Source organism: Giraffa tippelskirchi, chromosome X, assembly GCF_054371585.1.
Source record: "Giraffa tippelskirchi isolate mGirTip1 chromosome X, T2T-mGirTip1v1.2.pri, whole genome shotgun sequence".
NCBI lineage: Eukaryota > Metazoa > Chordata > Mammalia > Artiodactyla > Giraffidae > Giraffa > Giraffa tippelskirchi.
This window is the reverse complement of record NC_137289.1, coordinates 2,266,683-2,292,385: the sequence shown is the minus strand read 5'-3', so window position 1 is coordinate 2,292,385 and position 25,703 is coordinate 2,266,683. Positions and strand designations below refer to the sequence as shown.

The window sequence follows — 25,703 nt, the reverse complement described above, 5'->3', positions numbered from 1 at the left end:
GAATCCATCTGCCAGTGTGGGAGGCGCAAGAGATGAGGGTTTGAACCCTGGGTCCAGAAGATCCCCTGGATGAGGAAATGGCAACCCACTCCAGTATTCTTGCCTGGGGAATCCCATGGACAGAGGAGCCGATTGGGAGTCCATGGAATCGAAAAGAGTCAGACACGATTGAGGGACTCAGCACAGCACAGCACTGCACAGGGGCACAATGACTGCAATGCACTCGGGACAGTAAAAAGTTGTCAGACATGAAGGTGTTTGGGGGCCATGAAGCTCTGGACCATTTTGAACAGAGTGGGGACAAGGGCCACCATGTTTATTAACAGGGTCCCAGTGCCTCCCATGGTGAGAAGAGGCTGAGGGCAGCCAGGGCAGAAACGAGGAGACTGGCATCTAGGCAAGAGACAAGGGCAGCTTGGACCACTCAGGGGCAGTGGGGATGGGGAGAAGGGAGCGGCTTCCGAACGTGTTTTGAAGGTGGAGCCACCTGGCCTCGATGGATTGGGAATGGCTGCCCTGGGCCACCTCAGATCCTCAGAAACCCCACAAGGAGTCACCCTTCCTCCCATAGACAGCATCCAGCTTGGGCAGAGTCCAACAGTCTCCCGACCTGCTTCCACCTGCCCCGAGAACAAAGCCACACACTGACTCTCTTTCCCAACATTTAATTAGGAAAAAAAAAAAAAAAGAACAACAGGGTCAAAGAAAACCTCATGCAGAAAGGAAAAAGGGGGCAAATCGGGTTTGTGGGAGCACGGACTGGGGCTGGGTTCCTCCAAGGAGGCAGAAGAACAAAGGAGTAAGGCACTGCCGCCTCTGCCCCTCGGGGCACGCGCAGGACAGGGCAGCGGAGGGTGAGTGGTCCGGGGGGCACACAGACCCCTCAGACAGAGTTTGGCAGCAGGGCCCAGAGGAGGACAGTCCGGTGCCCCCAGGCCCAGGTCTGGACCTGGCAGGAACCTGGCTCAAGCTCTCCAGGCCTCAGAGAACACGGCGTGGGAGGAGGCCCAGGCCCAGCTGGAGAAGTCTGGACGGGCTTCTGTGTCAGCTGCGGGGGGGACCCCCTCCGCAGAGCCGTAGTCTGAGGGCACCTTTGGTGCCTTGCCCACCCCAAGTGCTGCTGGTGTCCCAGGCCCTCTCCTGGAGATGGGCGGGGCCAGCCAGGGGAAGGGGCGGGGCCAGAGGTGAGGCCAAGGCTGACCCTGTTCCAAGGGGAGCTGGGAGGTCTCAAGGAGAGGAGGTGAGTGAGGTTGGGACATCTGGGGTGGGGGTGGGGGGGTGGGTAAGGGGGGGCGTGTATTTACAGATGGAGAGGGTGAGTGGAGATAAATTAAATAAATAGGTGGTTGGAGCATAAATAGCAAGGAGGACAGGGGCGATCACCAGACTAGGCAGGAGGGCAGGGGGAGGGCGGGGGTATTGCTGCTGCTGTGGTGGGGGGCTTGGTCCAGTCGCCCCCTCCCCATGCAGGGCCCAAAGCAAGGCACTAATGAAGGGCCCCAGGCTGTGCCAGGGGTGTCTCGGCCTGGTGCCTCCTGATCCGGGGCTCAGCCCGGGACCCAGGCCCGAGATGCCCTCTGGACGGGAGACGGGCTCAGGACTGAGACACACCCTCCTCTCTGGATTGGCCGCCCTTAGCTGTTGCTGGACATGAGGCCGATGATCTGCTCCAGCTTCTGGCGCAGCTTGTGTTTCCGACAAGAGGCATCTCGGTCCAGGGCACTGAGAACCTGGGAAGCAGGCCCCGAGCTGGGCTCTCAGGGGCAACAGGCCATTCCTCCCGGCCAAGCCCCCTGCTCCTCGGGGCAAGCTCACCCCTCCCTCAGGCCTCAGGGTGTCCCTCCCTGCTGGCCGGGACCCTGGGCACGTAGCCTCCGAACAGCCCCTCCTCGACCCCAAATCCTCCTCCAACCGCACAACTCTCGTCCCTCCTCTCCATGGCCAGCGTGCAGCCCCGTCCAAGGGTGATGTGGACTCGAGGCTCCCCTTTCCCATCCCCTGTAGACCCCCAGTCCCACCCTAAACCTCTCCCATCCAAAGCAGTAGGCCTTCTCGGGCCTCATCTCCATTGACCATGGGAAGCACCCAAAAGCCCGTCACTCTCTCTTCCTGACACCTGGGGGGTGGGGCGGTCCTCACGCATGTGTTCCAGGCCCATGTGGCACCTAGAGGGGTGTCCCTCCCGACCCTCCTCAGACTCCACAGCCAGCTCCCCCTCTGCTCTGCTACGTCCAAGTGTCCCAGGGCCCCAGGCCTCAGTGCCTGGGCCACAGCTCCATCTCTAGCTGCCTGGGGACCCCCTTGGTGAGCTCATCCAGGCTCAGGGCTCTCAAGCCTGTGTCCAGCTGAGGCTCACCGGTTCTTATCTCCAACCAGGAGTCCAATCCTGAAGCCCACCCTCTGGCTTCCCTGTCTACTGAGGCTCCAGTCACAAACCAGGCAGGTAGCCTGACCCTGCCCACCTCTGGCCCCACCCTGCATTCCTGGCCCTTTACTTTCTCCGAACCAGAACTTGGTGCTTCAGCCAGTAGCTTCTCTCCTGGGTCCCTCACCTCCCCACATCTATAGAGAGTGTCACGTGTAGCATCCTGAGGGCTTGTTTGCAGGAGGAATTGTGAGTAATCTGAGAGCTGGTCTCCCTGACTCCCATCACGCCCCTGCTTTTGCCACTGGCTGCACTCTCAAACTCCAGGGGCCTGTGGGAGTGGCACGCACCTCCTGACGGTACTTGGTGACGTAGAAATAGAGCTCACTGAGCGCACTCAGGACATTGAAGTCACTTGCATGGAGACGGGACTGCTCCACCAGATACGCATCCATGTCCTGGTCACTGATGGATGCCATCTTGGCTATGTCCCGGTAGTACCTAATGGGATCCGGAAGAAGTCATGCTGGCAGCTGCTGCAAAAGTCAAAGCTTTTGTCCTGGCTGCCAGGCCAGCCTCTGGGCCTTCTTCCTGAAGCTGGCCCTTCATTAATACAAGCCAGCCTGGGCAGGGCCAGCTTCGCCCTCTCACCCAGTAGCCATATCCTGTGGGTATCCAGGGCCCCCACCCCCACACAGTGGGGCCCACCTCTCCACCCAGCTCTTGTAGTTGGGGATGTCCTTGGCGTAGAGCAGCTTGTTGGAGGGCGAGTCCTTGCCCAGGCGGTGCTCTGACGTGGAGCAGGAGTCCATGAAGGTCTGGGCCACCACCGACAAGCAGGCGTCCGTGATGCTGCTCTTGTGGATGTCAAACACGAACTGCGGGTTCTTGATCACGTTCACCCAGAAGCGCAGGGGCAGGCTAGACAGAGGGACAAAGGCCCGCAGCTCCCCAGTTTCCCCGTGCCACACCCTCCTGTCTGCTCACCTCCACAGGCCCACAGGTGGCAAGATGACACACTGAGAGTTAGCGGCCTTTTCTTTAATTTTTGGCCTGAGTTCAAGCAGTGAGAAGTAAAAGGAAATGGCCTCTGGCCTTGGTGATCTCAATGTTCCCCCCACACACACACATTCACCCCTTGGACCAGGCTTCCAGCATTTCTGCACTGTGCCAGTGGTATCACCCGGTGAGCAGCCAGGCCCAGACAGTCAAGGGCACCTCTGAGTGCAGACAGCACTATCTGCATCCCACCCATCCAAACCCCTGACAAGTGACAGACCCTTGCTTTCTCTACTCGGTGGCACCATCGATGCCAGACCACTGTCCTCTTCTGCTGGGATGAGCAGTCCAGCCCCCAGTCCCCACTGTCACCCTGACCGAGGTCCCCAAGTACCAGCCAAGCCTCCTCTTCCCACCCAGCCCTGGAGGGCCAGCACACGGTGGTACCAGTTGCTCTTCCAGGTGTGGCGCACGTCGGGATCACTGATCTGCCGCTGGTCAGCCTGCTCATCCAGGAAGTCGAACATGTACTTAATGGCCAGTGGCAGGGCCGAGCCCCGGTGTGCTGTGCTGAACACGGTTTCAAAGAGGTCATCCACGAACTTCTGCAACGTGCCCTGCAGGGGCACACCAAGGGCACCAGCTGACAGGGAGCCAGGAGGAATGTTCCCACAGCAGGACAGATGGGGATGGAGAGGCCTGACAGTGAGTGGGGCTTCTCTGCCCGGCTAACAACACCTCTCAGATAGACTTGGCTTTGACCTCAGCCAAGGCCCATAGCCAAGGCCTTAAGACAGTCCCTTGGCATTGGAACAGTCCAGTGGCCCCTTCCCCAGCAGCTGAGGCCACCCTGAGGGCCAAGGCTAGGACAGAGGGGACCCACACTAAGGCCAGGATGGCACAGGGCAGGCACACCTTGGTGGCCAGCAGCCGCGTCAGGTAGATCTCTGAGACCATCTTGCTGCCACGGTCGCCCTCACGGTGATCGGCGTGGTCATGGTTCTTCACCAGGTGCCACAGTTTGGTGCCCGTCTCCTGGTCTGGGGTGATCATGGGTGCCCGAGAGCGGAGGCTGTCGGGGCTGCTGGCCGTGCGAAGCAAGCTCTCTGGGGCAGGGGATGGTGTGCCCCCTTAGGCCAGTGGGCCAGCCATCACCACGGCTCTTGCCCCCTCTATCCCAGGAGCCCTGCACCCCTAGGCTCTAAAGAGCTTAGACCTCCTGAGAGCAGGGTCTGGGGAGGCTGCCGGAGCCAAGCTGGCTGCCCGGAGCGGGGGTTCCCCACCACAGCCGACACAGCCTCGAAGGGCACGAGGCCAGCAGATGCCACCACACCAAGGACACTTACCATAGCGGCTGAGGGAACGGGTAAATGTGAAGGAGTTGGCCATGTTATAGGTTGACACTTGTTTGGGCACCAGCGCCACCAAGGAACCGTCTGTCACCTGCAGATGCCAGGGACAGAGAGGGGGCAATGCAGGAGGCCGAGAAGCCAAGGGGCCGACTCTGTAGGAGTATGTGGGGCAGCTCCCACAGCTCCCCGAGGGGGGCCTGTATTGTGGGGGTGACGGAGGGGAGGGGCCAATGCAGGGCTGCGGCCCCCCAGGAGCACTGGTCATGGGTGGCCCTCCAGCTCCTCACCTGGTAGTGGGCCAGTGAGTTGACCCTCTTCCAGTCACACTCGATCTTGGTGGTGACGTCCTCATCCTGGAGGATGATGCGGGCCATGCGGCCTTGGCGCCACTCTGCGGGTTACAGACAGCTCAGTGGGGGGAGCATGAACACCAGCCAAGGTACCAGGAGGTGCGGGGGGCCGGGAGGAGAGGGCAGGGGCCTCACCTAGGTCCATGTCCTCAGCTTTGGGGCGCTGGGAGTAAGGGATGCCCTTGTACACAGCATCGAGCAGCTTGTCTTTGGCCTGGGTGATACTATCACAGTTGAGCACCTTCACGGGCACCTGAGCACTGCCCTCGCTCTCCAGGCACACACAGTGCAGGGTCTGAGGGGGCAGGGGACCACAGGGTGGCTCTGGGTGAGGCTTCCCCACAGGCCTGACACCCTGTCCACCTGACCACCCCCCCACACCACGCACCAGTGTCTTATAGTCGATCTGCTGCCGGATGAGCTTGTCCTCGCTCAGCGAGTACCGCGCTTCGCCCGTGATGGCATCGATGGGGCCCTTCTCCATCTGCTGCTTGATGGCGCAGTAGAGCAGGAAGAGCGGCTCTCCCGCGCACTCCTGCGGGCAGGGCCGGGCATATAGCTGCCTGCCAGCCGGCCAGCAGCTTCCCCACCCTACCGCCCCCAACACCCGCCCTGTGAGCATGCGCACCTTCAGAAACTTATGCAGCAGGAAGGTGAACCAATTGGTGAGCATCTTCTCAGCCACCGACTCAGTCCTGGAGAGAAAGGGGTGCTGGGGTCCTGGCCAGCAGGGGCCTCCCGAGGGGTGGGGCCTGGCCTGGGCAGGGCTGGCCCAGGGAGTGGGTGGGGGGACCCAGTACCTGCGCAGGAGCAGCTTCGGATGGTTCTTGCTCTCAAGGTTCTTCTCGATGAGGTCTGCCAGCAGCTGTTTAAGCAGGCCCGTGGCGTAGTCCAGGCGGCTCTGCAGGGCCACCATGGTAAGGGAGGCCACGGTGCCCCGGTCACGCATGGAGAAGCTGCTCTGGGCCTCCAGGGTGTGGATGAAGGTGAGCACAAAGGCGCGGCTGTGCAGCAGCTGCCCGAAGAGACGCAGAGCCTTCTCAACGTGGGGGGGGGTCTAGGGGCAACAGGGCGTCTCAGAGACCAGAGGTGACCCTGCAGATGACAGGGCAGGGGCAGACAATGGGGGGAAGTGAACGGGGCAGGGTGGGACTCACATCCAGCTCCTTAAGCACCGGGTGGGCCTCGATGCCTGGGAAGAGCACCCGCACGGCGTAGGTCCGGTAGTCCAGGAAAGGGATCTGCACGCCGTCCATGTGGTTCGTCAGCTCGTTGATATCTGTCTGCAGCTCAGCGAAGGCTGGGGAGGGCCGGTGGGGCAGAGTGAGCAGGGCAGGAGTGGGGAGCCCCTGTGGCCTGCCCCGCGCCCCACCTCCACACAGGCACCTTCCTTGCACTCCAGGGCCACCCGGGACTCCAAGTTGTCCATCTGGAGCTGGAGCCGCTTGAGCGTGCGGTCGGCATCCTGAGTCTTGCGTTTGTAGGCGACCAGCACGGCGGTGATGGCCAGCAGCAGGAGGCCTCCCCCTACTGCCAGCCCCACCACGGCTGGCAGGGTCAGCGCCCGCTCAGCTGTGATGTGCAGGGTGCCCAGCCAGAACTCCAGACCACCCACCAGCACCTGCGGGGATGGGCACACGGTGAGGCGAGCCCCACACTTGCCCCAGGCTGCCCTGGCCACCTCCCTGCCCCGTACCCACCATGACGGGCTGCCGGCCCGTCTGGCTGGGGGAGTCACAGAGGAGTTGCGTGTCAGAGACGGTGAGCGCACATGGCTGGCCCCCTATCAGTACTGTGTAGTTGAGGCGGGAGCTGCCAGCTGCCGCAGGGATCAGATTCTTGCCCTGCACAGACAGCCCAGTCAGCCAGGGCTCCCTGCTACCCCACCCCTCCTGCCCTTCGCTCCTGCCCCAGCGGCACCTTTAGCACTACGTGGGAGCCTGGTTTGATGTCCAAGACCCCAGAGGGCCCAAGAGGCTCAAAGCTGGGGTCGGGGTAGTAGGTGAAAGAGGACCGGTTGAGGGAGCGGGCGGTCTGCACGTGGTCCAGCAGGAAGCCAAACTCATCCGGGTGCTCTCCCTGGGCCTGCGGCTGGGGCCGCCCCAGGAAGATGCCCGGGGCTTTACACAGCATGGCAGTGTCATTGATCACCTGGCATGTCTGCGAGGACAAAGGCAGGCAGTCCAGCACTTGAGGCTGCAGTGGGCAGGGTGGCAGGGGTGGGATGGGGGGGCGCAGCTGGCACTCACGTTGGTGGTCTCGATGCCTCGGTACTTGGCCCGGACCCGGGGCTCCTGGACCGTCAGCAAATGGGTCCCACTCACGGTGATGGCAGTGCTTCCACTACGGACAGGAGTGAGGGATTTCAGGGCTCCTCCCCAACTGCCCCAAGCGTGGCCCTGGAGCCTCCCTAACCCTGGGTCACCCAGTGGGTGCCAAGTGCCGTGTGGTCATGGAGGAACCAGGCTCCCCTCTGCTGAGGAGGGCTCGGCTCAGAGGGGGTGGAACTTGATGCCAGGCGCTCAGAGACCTGGTCCCTAGTCTCCCCTCTTACTTGATGATGCTCCACGTGGGCTCGAGGCGGGTGACAGTGGGGTCCTGGGTGTAAGTGTAGACAACACTGGGACTGGAGATGTTGGCACGGTCAATGGCCAGTGTGATGGGGGCTTGGCTCGGGCCCAGGGTAGAGACAGGTGAGATGCACACGATAGCTTCAGCATCCCTCCTGCATCAGCAAGTATGGACTTGGAGAGGATGGCCCAGGGATGCCCACCGTCTGCCGGCCTGAGGCCCCAGCTCCCAAACAACCCACCTGACGAATTGGCACTCGCCATCTCTTACGGTCACCGTGACCCTGCTGCCGGCATCCAGAGCCCTTCCGGAGATGGTGAGCCGCGTGCCCCCAGAGGCTGGGCCTCGACTGGGACTCACGCGGTCGAATGTGGGCGTCTATGGGAGAAGAGGTCCTAAGGGGCGGGGCGAAGCAGGGGGTGCCAGGCCACATGTTACCCCCAGGAAGTGATGGGAGAGGAAACGGGTAGGCAGCCCACCCACCACAAAGGTGTAGAGCTGTTCAGACTGCGTGCGGAAGTCAGCCGAACAGTCGCCAACACAGAGCTCCGCAGGCCCCGGTGGAGGGCTGGGTACCAGTGACTCTTCCATCTCACAGACGATCCTAGTGGCGGGGGGCGGGGTGAGGTTCGAGAAGGTCAGGCCCCAGATGCCAGCTCCCAGAGGGGGATGAGGCCTGGTGTCTGCCGGCTGGGCCACACTCACCTCTCAGCACTGATGTACTCGGCGGGGATGGAGTTGCAGCGCACACCAGCCACCCGCAGGCCCACCTCTCGGGAGGTGAGGCCCAGGTTCTCACCCACGATGGTGATCCAGGTGCCCCCCTCCTTGGGCCCTATGACTGGGTGGATCTGCGGAGCAGGATGAGAGGCAGGAGGGTGAGCTAAGTTGGTGGGTGCCCAGAGGGCAGCGGGTGGAGGGGAGACCGACCTGGGCGATGCGAGGGTGGCTGCAGCGAGCGCCCTTCTGGTTCGGGTGCATCCAGTTGGTCTTGGGGGCTGGGCAGTGGCCCCGCAGCTGGCACCTGTGCTCCGAGATGCACCAGCCACAGTTGAAGCGGGGGTCAGCCTTGAGGCAGAGGCCACAGCTGGACCGCTGCGCCCAGCACTTGTACAAGAGGGCTGTGGGCACAGAGGGCATCGCTGGGGAGCAGTTACGGGCCCTGATGAAGGTTCCCCCTGTGGGATATTGGCCCCAGCTCATGCCTATGCTGCCCCAGGAAGTGAGGTCCTCAGCCCCATCCCACCGCTCACCTCGGAAGGTAGCAGGCTTGTCGATGGGGAAATCGCCGTCCCAGACAACGGAGAAGTCCAGCTCGGTATCACCGTACTCATCACCTTCATAGGAATACTGGGAGAGAAGGACCCGTGTGACCCTCGTGAAGGTGCGCAGACCACCCCCCCACCCTAGCTCAGGAATCCCCAGCAGGAGACTCAGAAGGTCCTCTGCCAGGATGAGCTGAGGCTTCCCAAAGAGTCTGCTGGGCACAGCCCAGACCCCTGAGACAGGCGGGGTGGGCCTCACCGAGGCGTTCTGGCACTGCACGCTGCTGCTGTTGAAGCGCACAGCGGGCACCCGCTGCTGCCGGCCCTGCACCCGGACCAGGCACTCATAGTTCTTCTGCCCCGACTGAGGCTGCGGCAGGTTCTTGGCCCGCAGGGTGAGGGGCTGCACAACGCCTACTGGGATCAGGAGGTCCCCACTGGGCAGGATCTCAGGGCAGCCCTGAGGAGAGAACCCCCGCGTTGAGGAGGCTCCGAGAAAACCCCAAGATGGAGGGCGGCAAAGCCCACAGGGAGCCCGGCCCCCTCACGCACAGTGCCCGCCTCACCTCAGGGTCACGCACCCTGCCCTCCTGGAAGGAGCAGTCGTGGGGCTGGCTGGTACACACGTGGCGGTACTTACACCACTGGCAGGGGTAAGGGCTGCTGACGCAGGACATGCACCTGGAAGGGAGAAGTTTCAGAAATCATGGAGCAGACCAAGCCGGGCCCTAAACTGTCCCTCGCGTGGGCCATATGGGAAGCCGAAGGAAAAAGGGACCCACGTCACACTGAGCCACAGAGACACGGGGACCAGGGGCAGGCCAGCCACTACTCACGACTGGAGGACACTGCAGTTGTAGAAGACGAAGTCGGCCCCAGCAAACCTCACGCCGGTCTCCTTAGACAGCAGCTGCAGCTGCACGGTGCGGGTGGCCCCTGCAGTGAGCCCGTAGCACCCCGCGTGAGCCATGGACAGACAGCACCCCCTGCCCCCCACAGCCCCAGCCACTGACCGTGCCCCCGGGTGAGAGCCCGGAGCTCCTGGAGGGAAGGTGAGGGGCAGCGTAACTCCCCAGAGGACAGCAGGACGGCCTCGCTCTGGGTCACCTCCTCAAAGGCACAGCTCACGCCCGCACTGAGGTCTGGCACGTTGCTCATGGCCACAGTCAGCTGCGGGAAGCCCAGGGTTTGGAGCAGGGTCCACTGCAGCATGTGGGCGCCACGCCCCTGCCACGCCCCTGCCACGCCCCTCACCTGCACCCCGGGCGATGTCACCGACACGTTGTTGGGCCAGACGTGCACCTGGACACACTTGCCGAGCATCTCGGTGAAGCCATGCAGTGCTGCGGCGCCTGGACAGGCCCCTTGGCGGCAGCACCTGTGTGGGGCAGGCCAGGCCCATCCCACAGCTGCCCTGGGGGCCAGGAAGGGGTGACGAGGGGGCAGCTGGCCCGGCCTACAATGCCAGGCAACCAAATGACTTGGCTTCGTCCCCAAGGGCCCAAGAGACGTCACTCGGGCCAGAGGTTCTGCTCATTAGCAGGAGAAAGTTGGACAGGAGGGAGAGGGAGGCTACAAGGCCACAGCTGGGGGGGTGGGCATGTAGGAGAGGGCAGGCACCACGGCCCCCAGCCACAGGCAGAGCTGGGCAGGTCCTCACCTGTGCTGCAGCACGCACCAGCCACAGTGCGGGTCCCCAGAGCCCAGGCAGGCAGCACAGCTCAGGTATTGCTCGCAGGTCTCCACCGGGAGCTGGCTCACCTGGGCACAGCTGAGTTAGCACATGCCGTGCCCTGCCCCTGGCCCACCCCGCTGCCTGCCCTGGGCCCACCTGCTTCTCACTCAGCAGGTAGATGTGCTGGTAGTCAGGGCTGAAGAGCAGGTCACGGAGTATGGGGCTGCCATCCACCACGGGCACTGTCTCGTACAGGTGAGCCTCCTGAGAGCTGTCAACCCGCACCTAGGCCACAAGACCAGCCACCTGACGCCACAGCAGCAGCCAACGTACCCAGGCAGGCTCTTCTGTAGCCAGGGGCCCAGCCTTGTCCCATCATAGACAGACGGGGAAGGATGACACCAAGGCTGCCCCCTGGAGGCTCTTGAGGGTGTCACAGCTGGTCCAAAAAGGCTCGCAGGACACAGAGAGAGGACCACACGTGTGGCAGGCAGAAAGCAAAGAACTAAGAGCCTCTTGATGAAAGTGAAAGAGAAGAGTGAAAAGGCTGGCTTAGATCTCAATATTAAAAAATGAAGATCATGGCACCTGGTCCCATTACTTCATGGCAAATAGATAGGGAAACAATGGAAACAGTGGCTGACTTTATTTTCTTAGACTCTAAAATCACTGCAGATGGTGACTGCAGCCATGAAATTAAAAGATGCTTGCTCCTTGGAAGAAAAGCTATGACCAACCTAGACAGCACATTAAAAAGCAGAGAGATTACTTTGCCAACAAAGGTCCGTCTAGTCAAAGCTATGGTTTTTCCAGTGGTCATGTATGGATGTGAGAGTTGGACCATAAAGAAAGCTGAGCGCCAAAGAATTAATGCTTTTGAGTTGTGGTACTGGAGAAGACTCTTGAGAGTCCCTTGGACTGCAAGGAGATCCAACTAGTCCATCCTAAAGATAATCAATCCTGAATGTTCACTGGAAGGACTGATGCTGAAGCTGAAACTCCAATACTTTGGCCACCTGATGAGAAGAACTGACTCATTGGAAAAGACCCTGATGCTGGGAAGGATTGAAGGTGGAAGAAGAAGGTGACAACAGAGGATGAGATGGTTGGATGGCATCACCGACTCAACGGACATGAGTTTGAGTAAACTCTAGGAGTTGGTAACGGACAGGGAGGCCTGGTGTGCTACAGTCCATGGGGTCACAAACAGTCAGACATGACTGAGTGACTGAACTGTAACTGTAGAGTTTGGGCATGGGGAACAAGTGAGATTTATAGGGGAAGGGATTTTCGGGATGACGGCAATACCCTGGAATGAAGGAGTGTTTGTGCCAGTGTAACTCTGCAAATGTACCAAAATCATGAGATGCTTTATATGAGGGTGGGAGTGCAACACGAGAGTTATATCCCAATAAAGCTGTGAGAAATGCAAAAAAGGGACCCAGAGGGGAGTAGACTAGACCCCCAAGAGTTCCCTGCCCACTCCAGAGCTCCCTAGGAACAGCCCACATCTCCCAGGTGAGCACGAGGAGAAGCTGGTAGTTGGTCTGATTCCTTGTCCCTTTAGAAAACCTCAGAGCTCCCAGCCCCGAAACAGAAGCAACCCCTGGGCCTATGAGGGGACAAGATGGCAAAGGCAGTCAGGTTCACCTTTGTTCCCTCGTTCATTCAAGGAGGCTTCCCTAGTATCTCGGTTGGTAAAGCATCTGCCTACAATGCAGGAGACCCGGGTTTGATCCCTGGGTCAGGAAGATCCCCTGGAGAAGGGAATGGCAACCCACTCTAGTACTCTTGTCTGGAGAATTCCATGGACAGAGGACCTGGTGGGCTACAGTCTGTGGAATTGCAAAGAGTCAGACCCGGCTGTGCAACTAACTTTCCTTTCCTTTCCCATTCAAGGAGGACCCAGCAACGATGGCTCCTGCTCTCCTGGCAGGGAAGCCCAGAGATAAGGACAGAGGCCTGGGTCTGCCACAGGAAGTCAGTGGTTCAGGCCACAGAAGGCAGTGGCACCGGTGAGCGTGGGTGGCACAGAGGCACACAGGGCTCGCCTGCACAGTCTTGTCCTCACCCCTCATTCTGCATCTCAGCCTGCCCTGATGCCCACAGGCTGTTGCCCACCTTCTTGAGACTGCCACCACGAGTGCCAATGAAGACCACGGAGTGCTGCTGGTAGGTGTAGGCGGCCACGCTGGTCATGCCATCGGTACTGTCAGATAGCAGGGGCAGCCCCTCAATCACGTGCAGGCCGCCCAGTGGCTGGTTCAAAACCAGCCCACAGAAGTTTCCATTTATCTGCATGGGCTGGTGAAACAGGAGGGGTGCACACAGGTCACCTCATGGGCACCCACTGGACGTTGGCCGCAAGATCCTACATTGTGGCAGGGAAGAGGACCCAGAACTCGCTCCTTGCTAGCCAAGATCAACCAATCATTAGTCTCGGGACGCCACAGGAAATGGGGGGATGAGAAAGGAGCTGGAGGAAGGCGAGCAGGCAGGAGTGGGGAGTATACAGCAAGGCCTGGGAGGCTGCCACTGACACAGAATGTGAGGGAGAACCCGTAAGATAGAGCTGGAGGAGCCAGCTGGGGACGGAGGGGCAGGAAGAGGAAGGGAGCGGTCCACAAACAGAGTGTGCCCACCCAGAGGACTGGCAGGGAGGCAGGCTGGCAAGGAAAGAGAAGCTGCAAAGGCAGGGAGGGGATCACAGGGGGTGGGGGATTCTGGGCTAAGCTGTCACTCCTGAGACGGTCCAGGGGAGCATCTCCCAGATGAGTGGGCCTTTCCAGCCTGGGACAGGCCGGCAGCCTACTGGCTGCTGTGTGACCACTGGGGCTGGCCCCGCAGACCTGGGAAGGGGCAGAGGGCCTGGCGTAGGGGTGGGGGTGGGGTGGGCAGGGGCTCACAGTGTTGATGCAGGGCAGCTCCTTGTTCAGCAGCCAGGGCAGGGCCAGTGTGCCCTCCCCACGGTAGCAGGACTGTATGCGACGCCTGATGTGCGCATTGATGTTGCTGAGGGTAAAGAGGCAGAGGATGGTCTGCCGCGGTGGGCTGGCCCGGTTCTTCTGGCCCTGAGAGAAGACGGTGAAGAGGACGTCCTCGTCGGCCGGCACGCCCAGGGCCTGAGCCAGCAGCAGGCCGGGTTTGGCCAAGTGGGCGCTCTGCACCAGGCGGTACTCCACGCCGTGCCATGAGCAGCCGATGGGGAACTCCACGTATGAGTAGAACTCAGAGTCTCCGGAGCACATGCGCACGATCTTGGACGTGAAGAACTTCTCGCCCGCTGTGTCCAGCAGCGTCTGCTGGGTGTCCAGCTGCAGCGTCAGGAAGTACACAAAGGAGGTGCTCACAAAGCCGTAGACATAGTAGATGTCGAAGGCTGGGTACAGGGACAGCGTGTCCGAGGGGATCTTAATCTGTGAGGAGACGAACTCGTCCTGGTACACCTACGGAACAGTCGGGGGAGAGAGCCTGGGATGAGGCCAGGGTCCACCCATGGCCTCCCAAACCATGGCCCCTGCCACTCGCCCTAGCCTCGATCCCACAACAGGGCCCCTGAGGGGCTTCTGTCACAACCCCCTGCTCATGATGCACAGGACCCCAGGCAAGAAAGACTCCAGAGGGCAGGCCGTGACCCGGCCCGCCCTGCCATCCTCAGCAGCTTGTCCCGTCTGGGACCAACCAGGTCTCTTCCAGGGGCAGAGGCAGGACGCAGCAAAGGCAGGAGGGCACAGGGCCTGGCTCTCCAGAGGGGGGCGAAGGGAGGGGAGGGCAGGGGCCGCCTGACAGCTGGCGGGGGGCTCACCCACCAGACTGAACATGTCCACACTGTCCTCGTCCCGGATGAGCTTTCGGGAGCTCAGGGTGGGGAAGTACTCGGACTTGCCATCCACAGCTGTGCCTACGAACAGCTTGCTGGGCCCCTGGCCCTGCTCCACGATGACACCAGCCATGGAGTCCGGTTCCTGGGCCCCCGACAGGTAATGCTCCTTGCGGTGGTGGGGCTCGCCCAGCTTGAAGAGGTCGTCCAGCCGTAGGAACTGGCAGATACCCTGCCAGATGCTGCCGCAGGCCACGAGGCGGCGGGCCGCGTAGTCTATGAGCAGCAGCTTGTTCACGTTGTCCACGGGCGCCAGACGGTGGGCACACACGCGCATGCTGGGGGGCGGGTAGCAGCGGGCGTTGTCCTCGACGGGCCCCGTGACGTGGACCCGCAGCTCGGTCAGGTTGGGTGCCAGCTTGAAGATGTGGTTCACGGCGCCCACAAACACCTCCCCGGTCACCTGGTGCACAGCCAGGTGGGTGAGTGAGGTGTCCGTCACTGAGAAAGCACGGAAGGGCCCATGGCTGCCCAGGGCCCGCCTAGCAGCCAGGAAGAACAGCAGGATGAAGATGGTGGGCATGGCTGGCGGCTGCCCCGGGGGGTGGGCCTGGGGAGAGACAGCAGGGGCCAGTCAGAGGCCCTCCCCCCCGGCCCAAGGTACCCACCCTCCTTCCCTCTCAGCCTGGCCTCGGGCCTCTGGCCAGCCCAGAGCCACAGCCCAGAGTGTGGAGGCCGGTCACCTGCCACCACACCAGGGCCCCAGATGGCAACCCCAGCTGGGAGAGAGGAGGGGCATCTGCCAGGGTGCACGAGGGAGCCGCGAGCGCAGGCAGGCTTGGGGGCCATCAATCACCCCCCACCCACTGCTGCCAAGCAGCCGGGAGGCCTCGCCTCAGCTGGGCCACACCCAAGTGGGCCCTGACGCCAGATGCTGGGAGAGGCAGGGTGGGAGGCCCTCCAGGAAGGAGAAGCTGAACAGCAGATCCCAGGCCCGAGGGTGGCCAGCCACACATGGGTGCAACCCAACCGCGGGCCACTCAAGGCCACAGAGCCACCTCACACCCTAGTTGGGGGGGGTAGGGGGGGAGACAAGGGAGGGGGAAAATGATCGCAAATGAGACGTTGGGGTGTCAGGACATCAGAGGTCTGAGGCATCAAAGCCTGAGCCCAAACAGCACCCAGGGACACCAATTCGCCCTCTGCGCCCTGGCTGCCTCCTTGCCCCAAGGGCCTCCATCTGCCAGCTGACCGGGAGCCTGCGATCCGGTCTACAGGCTGCCACACAAAAGCCGAGTGGTGCTGGCCCCCACAGCAATGCACAGAGACAGACAGAAGTCAGGCTCTGCCCAGGCACAACCAGATGGATGCCCAGGGCAGGGGTGCACACAGCCCCTTCCAAAGCCAGACAGTAGCTGGGGAAGGGGCGAGGCAGGGTTGGCAAACACAGCTGAGACTGTGGGGAGACAGGCCGGGGGACCCCAGGAGCAGCGCCGGGCTTGGCTGGGTCTTCACCCCGAGGCCACACCCAGCTCCAGGCAGCCAAGACAGCAGAGCCGTGTCGTGGCAGCCAATGGGGCAGGGCTCAGGGCCCCCCTGTCGGTGCCCAAGCCCCAAGGGAGACACAAGTTACCCGGCCTTGGAGAGGGTGGCAGGAAACCAAACCAAGGCAGCCCAGAAGAAATGGAACAGGGCGGGTGGGGGGTGCATTTGCCAGAACCAGGACCAGACCCAGCTTGTAACTGCTAAGTTTCAGCTCAAGACGGCTCGGCTCTCTCAGGCTCTTTTGTCAAGGTCTGCATCCTGGACCCTGAATGCCAGAGCCGGAGAAGAAAGGAGGGCAGAGAAGGGGGGGGCGTCATGCCACCCTCACCTCTTCCGCAGCACACGAGAATACAAGCCTAAGAAGGGGAACGGGACAGGTCGGGAGGGATACCTGGAGAGGCAAGCTATGGAGCCCAAGTGCCCGCTCCAAAGCGCAGCCTGGAAGCGGGAGCCTCCGGCCAACCGAGCCTCTCTGAGCCAGCCCTGCGGAGCCCGAGGATGCGGGAAGACCTTGGAAGAGACGGGACTCTCGCACCGGCTCCCCGATGCCCCGTGTGGTACTGCCGGCCCGGTTCGCCCTGCCCCCCACCAGGGACACCGCCCCCTCCCCCGCCGCCCACCACCCCAGTGGACGGAGGCGCCGGGGCCGCTCCTCCGCCACAAAGGGTCCCCATCGGGCAGGGGGCTGGCCGCCGAGGCGCCGAGCACGAAGGACCAGTCGGGCGGGCGCCCGAGAAGGCAGGGCCAGGGCCCGACCCCTGGGAGGCCAAGGAGAACCCCGGGGATGCCCGACACCGGGGCGGATGAGCAGGCTGGCCTCGCACGGGCGGCGGGGGCGGGGTGGGGGGTGGCAAGCACCTACCTGTCCGTCCGCTGCCGCCGGCTCCGGGTGGCCGCCTGTCGGCCACGTGGACGCGCCCTCGAGCCCCCCGCCGCCCCTCGCGCGCGCCCCCGCCGCCGCACCCCGCGCGCTCGCGCCGCCGCCACCGCCCACACTTTGGGGCCGGCTCGCGGCCGCCGGTGCCTTTTAAACCCGGACCGTACCACCACGCCGGGCAGGGGCGCCCAGGGAGGGCCAAGCGGCAGGGCTCGCGCCCGGGAGGGGCCGCCTCTCTCCGAGCCACGGTAGAGGCCCAGCGGCTCAGCTCCGGCCCTGGCGAGCGGCCGGGGTTTCTCTCCCACCTCCCGCAGCGAGACGACCCTCACCTCCCCTCGCCCAATGGCCGCGTCCGGGGCGCGCGCCCCTCCGCCCGCCGCCTCCCGCCACCCGGGGACCCGCGCGCGCCCGCGCCACACCCCCTTCGGGCCCGGGGCGCGCGCGGGCCTCGGGGTCGCGCAGACGCCTCCTGGGCGCTCGGAGGCGCGCCCAAGGCCACCTGCCGCCGGTTCGCAGCACTACCCCTCCTCGCGCCCCGGTCCCGGTCCTACAGGCACACACCAGCCCGGGACTCACGGTCCTGACCCAGGACACTCTCCCCGAGAAGGTCCACTAATCCGGAGGGCCTGCGTCTGATAACATCCACGAGGACTGAGGCTGTCGGCCTTTACCACCTGGCCCCTTCCCCAGTGGCCCTGAATTGGAGGTTTTCAGTCCCTTGGTTCCTTTTCCTTTTCTTTTTACACAGCTGTAGAGGAACCAGAAGGCAATGGCACCCCACTCCAGTACTCTTGCCTGGAAAACCCCATGGATGGAGGAGCCTGGTAGGCTACAGTCCATGGGGTCGCTAAGAGTCGGACACGACTGAGCAACTTCACTTTCACTTTTCACTTTCATGCACTGGAGAAGGAAATGGCAACCCACTCCAGTGTTCTTGCCTGGAGAATCCCAGGGATGGGGGAGCCTGGTGGGCTGCCGTCTGTGGGGTCACACAGAGTCAGACACGACTAAAGCGACTTAGCAGCAGCAGCAGCAGAGGAACCAGAGATCAAATTGCCAACATCCGCTGGATCATTGAAAAAGCAAGAGAGTTCCAGAAAAACATCTATTTCTGCTTTATTGACTATGCCAAAGCCTTTGACTGTGTGGATCACAATAAACTGTGGAAAATTCTGAAAGAGATGGGAATACCAGACCACATGACCTGCCTCTTGAGAAACCTGTATGCAGGTCAGGAAGCAACAGTTAGAACTGGACATGGAACAACAGCCTGGTTCCAAATAGAAAAAGGAGAACGTCAAGGCTGTATATTGTCACCCTGCTTATTTAACTTATATGCAAAGTATATCATGAGAAATGCTGGGCTGGAGGAAGCACAAGCTGGAATCAAGATTGCCAGGAGAAATATCAATAACCTCAGATATCAATAACCTCAGATGGCACCAACCTTATGGCAGAAAGTGAAGAGGAACTAAAAGGCCTCTTGATGAAAGTGAAAGAGGAGAGTGAAAAAGTTGGCTTAAAGCTCAACATTCAGAAAATTAAGATCATGGCATCTGGTCCCATCACTTCATGGGAAATAGATGGGGAAACAGTGTCAGACTTTATTTTGGGGGGCTCCAAAATCACTGCAGATGGTGACTGCAGCCATGAAATTAAAAGACGCTTACTCCTTGGGAGGAAAGTTATGACCAACCTAGACAGCATATTAAAAAGCAGAGGCATTACTTTGCCAACAAAGGTCCATCTAGTCAAGGCTATGGTTTTTCCAGTAGTCATGTATGGATGTGAGTTGGACTGTGAAGAAAGCTGAGCGCTGAAGAATTGATGCTTTTGAACTGTGGTGTTGGAGAAGACTCTTGAGAGTCCCTTGGACTGCAAGGAGATCCAACCAGTCCATCCTAAAGGAGATCGGTCCTGGGTGTTCACTGGAAGGACTGATGTTGAAGCTGAAACTCCAATATTTTGCCCACCTCATGTGAAGTGTTGACTCACTGGAAAAGACCCTGATGCTGAGAAGGATTGGGGGCAGGAGTTGAAGGGGACGACAGAGGATGAGATGGCTGGATGGCATCACCGACTGGATGGACATGAGTTTGGGTAAACTCCAGGAGTTGGTGATGGACAGGGAGGCCTGGCATGCTGTGATTCATGGGGTTGCAAAGAGTCGAACACAACTGAGTGACTGAACTGAACTGATTGACCTAGAATTCATCTATCATGGAAGTCTCTCATGTAAAGGGTAACATTCAATGATGTTTAATATATTCACACAAAGTTGGGCAACCATTCCTCCTGTTTGATTCCAAAACGTTCTCATCACCCCCAAAGTAAATCTCTATATTCCCTTTAGCCAGCCCTCAGTCCACCCTGTGTGAATTTTAGGATGGACTTTTCAGTTTCTCAAAAAAAAAAAAAGCCAGTGGGAGTTTGACACAGATTGAATTGAATCTGTAAATCAATTTGGAAAATGTTGCCATCCTAACAAGGCTTCCGAGATGGTGCTAGTGTTAAAGAACCCACCTGCCAATGCAAGAGACATGAGATGTGAGTTAGATCTCTGTGTTGGGTAGCTCCCTCTGGAGGAGGAAATGGCAACCCATTCCAGTATTCTTGCCTGGAGAGTCCCATGGACAGAGGGACAAGAGGGACTGGTGGGCTACAGTCCATAGGGTCGAAAAGAGTCAGACACAACTGAAGCGACTTAGCGTGCACACACACACCATCTTAACAAGATTCTTTCCATCCATGAACTTGGGATGTTGTGATGATGAATTCATGTGTATTAATTTCAACTTGATAGTTGGCAATTATTTAATCAAACACTCATCTAGCTGTTGCTCTGCACAAGTTTCATAGGTGTGGTGAACATCAACAATCGGTTGACTTTAAGTAAATTACACTCCATAATGTGGGTGAATCTTGTCCGCTCAATTGAAGGCCTTAAAAGTGAAAACTGAGGTTCCCTGGAAAAAAAGATATTCTGCCTCCAGACTGTAATGTCCTGCTTGAATCTGCAGCCTGCCGACCTGCCCTGCAAATTTTGGACTTGCCACCTTGTCAGCCCTCACAATCGCATGAGCTAATTCCTTAAAATTAATCGTGTGTGTGTGTGTGTGTGTGTGTGTATCCTGTTCTGTTACTCTGGAGAACCCTGACTAAATAAATGTGTTTTCATTTATTCAGGTTTGCTTTATTTTCTTTCTTTTCAGTGATATTGTCTAGTTTACAATGTACAAGTCTTGCATTTCTTTTTTTTTTATGGTTTATGTGAATTTTTTTTCTTTTTATTTTTTTATTGAAGGATAATTGCTTTACAGAACTTTGTTGTTTTCGGTCAAACCTCAACATGAATCAGCCATAGGAAAGAGTCGGACACAACTGAGCGACTGAACTGAACCCTCTCCAGTCAAATGTTGGCTGCTGCTGCTGCTGCTGCTAAGTCGCTCCAGTCGTGTCCGACTCTGTGCGACCCCATAGATGGCAGCCCACCAGGCTCCACCGTCCCTGGGATTCTCCAGGCAAGAACACTGGAGTGGGTTGCCATTTCCTTCTCCAATGCATGAAAGTGAAAAGTAAAAGTGAAGTTGCTCAGTCGTGTCCGACTCTTAGTGACCCCGTGGACTGTAGCCTACCAGGCTCCTCCATCCATGGGGTTTTCCAGGCAAGAGTACTGGAGTGGGGTGCCATTGCCTTCTCTGCAAATGTTGGATAGAAGTGGGCATTTTCTTTTTAACTTTATAATTTGAAAGTATTTCAGACTTACGGAAAAGCTGTAAGAAATGTACAGAAAGCTCCTATGTACCCTTAACTCATATTCACCAAGAGTTCATATTTTGTTCCATTTGCTTTCTCATTCTGTCTCTTGTGGGTGCATATATTTTTATTTTATATATTAGAATAATATTTTCTCAGGCTTCCTTGGTGGCTCAGTGGTAAATAATCTACCTGCCAATGCAGGAGACATGGGTTTGATCCCCGGTCCGGGAAGATCCCACATTCCTCAGAGCAACTAGCCCCACATGCCACAACTATTGGGCCTGTGCTCTAGAGCTCGGAAGCCACAACTACTGAAAACCACGCACCATAGAGCCTGTGCTCCACAACAAGAAAAAAGCCACCGCAATGAGAAGCCCATGCAGCAGCAAAGACCCAGCACAGCCAAAAACAAATAAGTAAAAGAAGAAAAAAAAACCTATGAGGCTGATATTCTGAAAAAATTATAATGAAAATATTTTCTCAACTATGTCTAAGTTGCATACAGCTTACCCCTTAACCCCTTAACTTCCCTCTGTGTTTCATAAATATAGCATAATTGGCTTCCCTGGTGGCTCAGCTCATAAAGAATCCATCTGTAATGCGAGAGACCTGGGTTCCATCCCTGGGTTGGGAAGATCCCCTGGTGAAGGGAAACCCTACCCACTCCAGTATTCTGGCCTGGAGAATTCCACAGACTATATAGTCCATGGGATCGCAAAAAGTCAGACATGACTGAGTGACTTTCACCCACTCACTCACAGCATAATTACTGTACTATAGTAATTATAGCCTCTTACATAACCAGAGGAACCAGAGATCAAATTGCCAACATCCGCTGGATCACTGAAGAAGCAAGAGAGCTCCAGAAAAACATCTATTTCTGCTTTATTGACTATGCCAAAGCCTTTGACTATGTGGATCACAATAAACTGTGGAAAATTCTGAAAGAGATGGGAATACCAGACCACATGACCTGCCTCTTGAGAAACCTGTATGCAGGTCAGGAAGCAACAGTTAGAACTGGACATGGAACAACAGCCTGGTTCCAAGTAGGAAAAGGAGTATGTCAAGGCTGTATATTGTCACCCTGCTTATTTAACTTATATGCAGAGTACATCATGAGAAATGCTGGGCTGGAAGAAACACAAGCTGGAATCAAGATTGCTGGGAGAAATATCAATAACCTCAGATATGCAGATGACACCACCCTTATGGCAGACAGCGAAGAAGAACTAAAGAGCCTCTTGATGAAAGTGAAAGAGGAGAGTGAAAAAGTTGGCTTAAAGCTCAACGTTCAGAAACTAAGATCATGGCATCTGGTCCCATCACTTCATGGGAAATACATGGGGAAACAGTGGAAACAGTGTCAGACTTTATTTTTTTGGGCTCCAAAATCACTGCTGATGGTGATTGCAGCCATGAAATTAAAAGATGCTTACTTCTTGGAAGGAAGGTTATGGCCAATCTAGATAGCATATTTAAAAGCAGAGACATTACTTTGCCAACAAAAGTCCATCTAGTCAAGGCTATGGTTTTTCCAGTGGTCATGTATGGATGTGAGTGTTGGATGGTGAAGAAAGCTGAGCGCCACAGAATTGATGCTTTTGAACTGTGGTGTTGGAGAAGACTCTTGAGAGTCCCTTGGACTGCAAGAAGATCCAATCAATCCATCCTAAAGGAGATCAGTCCTGGGTGTTCATTGGAAGGACTTATGTTGAAGCTGAAACTCCAATACTTAGGCCACCTCATGTGAAGAGTTGAATCATTGGAAAAGACCCTAATGCTGGGTAGGATTGGGGGCAGGTGGAGAAGGGGACAACAGAGGATGAGATGGTTGGATGGCATCACCGACTCGATGGACATGGGTTTGGGTAGACTCCGGGAGTTGGTGATGGAGAGGCCTGGCGTGCTGCGATTCATGGGGTCGCATAGAGTCGGACACAACTGAGCGACTGAACTGAACTGAACATAACCATAGTATAACTATCAGCATCAGAAATGTTAATGTTGATATGATGATATTATTTTATCTAAGGTCTTGTTAAAGTTTCACCAATTGTCCCCATAATGTCCTTTATAGTTCTGTTTTTTCTGATCCAGAATCTCGTCTAGGACCCCACATGGCATTTCATTCTCATGTCTCATTGGCCCCCTTTAATCTGGAAGACTCCTGCTTTTCTTGGCCTTTCATGACATGGACATTTTTGAAAAGTGCAGGCCAGGTATTTGGTGGACCATCCTCAGGCTGCATTTGTCTGATGTTTTCTCAGGGCAAGATTCAGGCTGTGTGTGGTGGGAGGTTACCAGGCCCTCTCCGTGCTTCTTATCAAGCACTCCTTATCAAGGACTTCTTATCAAGTCCCTTCACTGTGATGTTAACTTTAAGCATCTAGTTAAGGTGGTAACTACCAGTTTCTCAATGGGCTTCCCTGATAATTCAGTTGGTAAAGAATCTGCCTGCAATGCAGGAGACCCAATTTGATTCCTGGGTGGGGAAGATCCCCTGGAGAGGGGATAGGCTACCCACTCCAGTATTCTGGCCTGGAGAATTCCATCGACTGTATAGTCCATAGGGTCACAAACAGTCAGACACCGAATGAGCGACTTTCACTTTCACCAGTTTCTCAAATGGACAGTTACTATTTTTCCCTTTGTATAAAAAATAGTTTGTAGGAAGGTACTTTGAAACTAAGTAACTATTCTCTTCTTTATCAAACTGTCACCTCCTCACTGATAATTCTTGCCTGAATCAAGAATTACTCTAATGCTTCCCTGGTGGCTCAGACGGTAAAGAATCCCCCTGCCAATACAGGAGACCTGGGTTTGATCCCTGGGTCAGGAAGATCCCCTGGAGAAGGGAATGACTACACACTCCAGTATACTTCCCTGGAGCCTAGTGGGCTACAGTCCATGGGGTCGCAGAGAATTGGACTCGACTTTCACTTTCATAGTTGCTCAGTTCCAAACCTCAAGATGATGGTTACAAAATAGTGCTTTTCCTCCCTTCATGATCCCTCCTACTCAATGGCATCCTTCTTTCAGAAAGAACTCCTCTGTTTATCTGTCTATATATACATTATCTGTGTGGACTCGTGGATTTTATTCGATGGATTGTAATCCATTAATTTTTTTTTGATCACACTACATGGAATGCAGGATCTTATTAACAGTTCCCCGTCCTGTGTGTGCTAAGTCGCTTCAGTCTTGTCTGACTCTGTGCAACCCTATGGACTGTAGCCCGCCAGGCTCCTCTGTCCATGGGATTCTCCAGACAAGAATGCTGGAGCGGGTTGCCATGCCCTCCTCCAGGAGATCTTGCCAGCCCAGGGATTGAACCCACATCTCCTGCATTGGCAGGCGGGTTCTTTACCACTAGGGCCACCTGGGAAACCCCTACACACAGGCTATATATATTAAAAAATCCTGAATACAACTGATGTCCTCCACTCCAATTCCATAGCAAAACTCCCTAGCCTTTCCCCAGTGTATATTTGTATCTCCCTTCAGCATTGGGAGACCTGGCTCCCAACACCACTGATATATTGACTCATTTGCTTGATCCCCCAATAATGCATAGAGAGCACTTTCAGAATCAAGTATTTGTCCCTAGGACAAACAAACCTACTAAGAGGGGTCTGGAATTTCCTTGCAGGATTTTTGTTGTTTAGTTTCTTTTTTCTTAAAACTGAAGGTATAAAGTAAAAGTGCTGTGTTTTAAACACTGTTTACAGGGACTTCCCTGGTGGTCCAGTGGCTAAGACTCCATGCTCCCAATGCAGGGGGCCCGGGTTTGATCTGTGGTTGGGGAACTAAGATCCCACATGCCATGCAGCATAACAACAAAGAAATTGGGATGTTTGTCTAATCTTTATTGATTTGCAGGAGTTTGTATATGTCTGTGTGAATGTGTTCTGGATACCACCCCTCTGTCATAAAAATATTTTCTTTCCTCGAATCTACTGGCTTTTCATTTTCATAATATCTTTTAAAGAGCAAAAGTTTGCATTTTTGTGAAGTCTGATTTATCAGTTTTTCTTTTTATGATGATTTTTTGTATCCTGTGGAAGAAAACTTTGCCCAGATTGCCTAGAGCAAGGTTACAAAGATTTTCCCCCTTGTTTCATTTATGTTTTTTTAGTTTTAGCTTTTACTTTTAGGTCTACAACCGATGTGAAATTCATTTTTCTCCATAGTCTAAGTAAGGGGTGTTTGTTTCCTGTGTTTGTCAAAACAAAGTTTCACAAACTGAGTAGCTAAAACAACAGACATTTCTTTTTTTTTTTACCCCTACCCCCTCTTCTTTCCTCTTGAGGTGATAAAATTATTCTGGGAGTAGATAGAGGTGATGGCTTCACAACATGGTGAAATGTACTCAATGCCACTGAAATATGCATTTTCAAATGGTTAATGGTTCTTTTTATGTTATGTGAATTTTTGCTCAGTTGAAAAAAAATTGAAAATAAAAAAAAATCCCCCAGTGAAGAGACCACATGTGCCATCTCAGGTTGCATAAGTGTCCCCCCTCTTCAGGAGTGACAGTACCGTGTTGGTGAAGCTGGGGAACCAAGATTCTCACGCGGTGATCATGCTACAAAATGGGAGGGGTGTAGGGAGAAAAATCGATCACTCTGGAAACTTAATTATGCCTTCCCTGGTGGTCCAGTGGTTAAGACTCAGTGCTTCCACCACAGGGAGCATGGGTTCAATCCTTGGGCAGGAAACTAGGAATCCTTCAAGCTGCACGGAGGCGGAGGCTGTTGGGAAATGTCTTCTTTTTGATTTTATTTATTTCACCGCGTTGGGTTTTTGTTGCATCATGCGTCCCTCAGAAACCATCCAGCCCTGGGTGAGCTGCTGAAGGGCTCCCTCCCCGCAGGAAGCCACTCTTCTGGTGACTTTTCAAAGAAGTCAGGAGAGGGTTGGCACAGGCCAGAGGATTCCCTCTTTGGGGTTTCCAGAACCCCACAAAAGGCCCCACTGACTTTCTCAGAGTTGTCCCCCACATCCAGGGCTTGGGGCCAGGCTTGCCCAACCCTCCCCGCTGTGCCCCAGGTGCTCTGGCCTATGCTCCCCTCCTCCCTCCTCCAAGTGACCCCAGATGGCCCCGCCCCAGACACAGGGTGAG

At 56.8% G+C, this 25,703-nt stretch overlaps 1 protein-coding gene across 3 annotated transcripts; it reads right to left on the bottom strand.

Annotated features, from left to right (window-relative positions):
• Positions 1–649: 649 nt before the first annotated feature.
• PLXNA3 (plexin A3) lies at positions 650–16,858 on the bottom strand. Of its 3 annotated transcripts, none has more exons than XM_081568047.1 (33): positions 16,805–16,858; positions 14,387–15,007; positions 13,484–14,023; positions 12,699–12,881; positions 10,734–10,862; positions 10,563–10,663; positions 10,157–10,280; positions 9,916–10,072; positions 9,739–9,838; positions 9,469–9,583; positions 9,162–9,362; positions 8,891–8,987; positions 8,568–8,758; positions 8,343–8,488; positions 8,121–8,241; positions 7,879–8,015; positions 7,621–7,791; positions 7,316–7,409; positions 6,987–7,226; positions 6,767–6,910; positions 6,453–6,687; positions 6,224–6,366; positions 5,867–6,123; positions 5,695–5,761; positions 5,455–5,601; positions 5,202–5,361; positions 5,004–5,107; positions 4,711–4,807; positions 4,280–4,470; positions 3,812–3,981; positions 3,074–3,286; positions 2,716–2,866; positions 650–1,730 (listed from the first exon to the last, which is right to left on the bottom strand). In XM_081568047.1, the coding sequence occupies exons 2-33, from the start codon at positions 14,978–14,980 to the stop codon at positions 1,635–1,637; spliced, it is 5,616 nt and encodes a 1,871-aa protein (XP_081424173.1). In that variant the 5' UTR covers positions 14,981–15,007; positions 16,805–16,858; the 3' UTR covers positions 650–1,634. The 3 variants fall into 3 exon arrangements, with proteins under 3 accessions (XP_081424173.1, XP_081424175.1, XP_081424174.1); XM_081568049.1 differs by having other exon boundaries at positions 5,867–6,081; XM_081568048.1 differs by having other exon boundaries at positions 9,484–9,583.
• Positions 16,859–25,703: the final 8,845 nt, after the last annotated feature.

Bases quoted from the DNA above. Each gene is read 5' to 3' on its own strand.
- PLXNA3 (XM_081568047.1), bottom strand. From the start codon at position 14,980: ATGCCCACCATCTTCATCCTGCTGTTCTTCCTGGCTGCTAGGCGGGCC. The intron at 10,281-10,562 runs GTGAGGACCTGC...TGCCCCACACAG, and splicing joins TGGTGCGTGCTGCAGCACAG to GTGCTGCCGCCAAGGGGCCT. The intron at 4,808-5,003 runs GTGAGGAGCTGG...TGGCATCTGCAG, and splicing joins ACTCACTGGCCCACTACCAG to GTGACAGACGGTTCCTTGGT.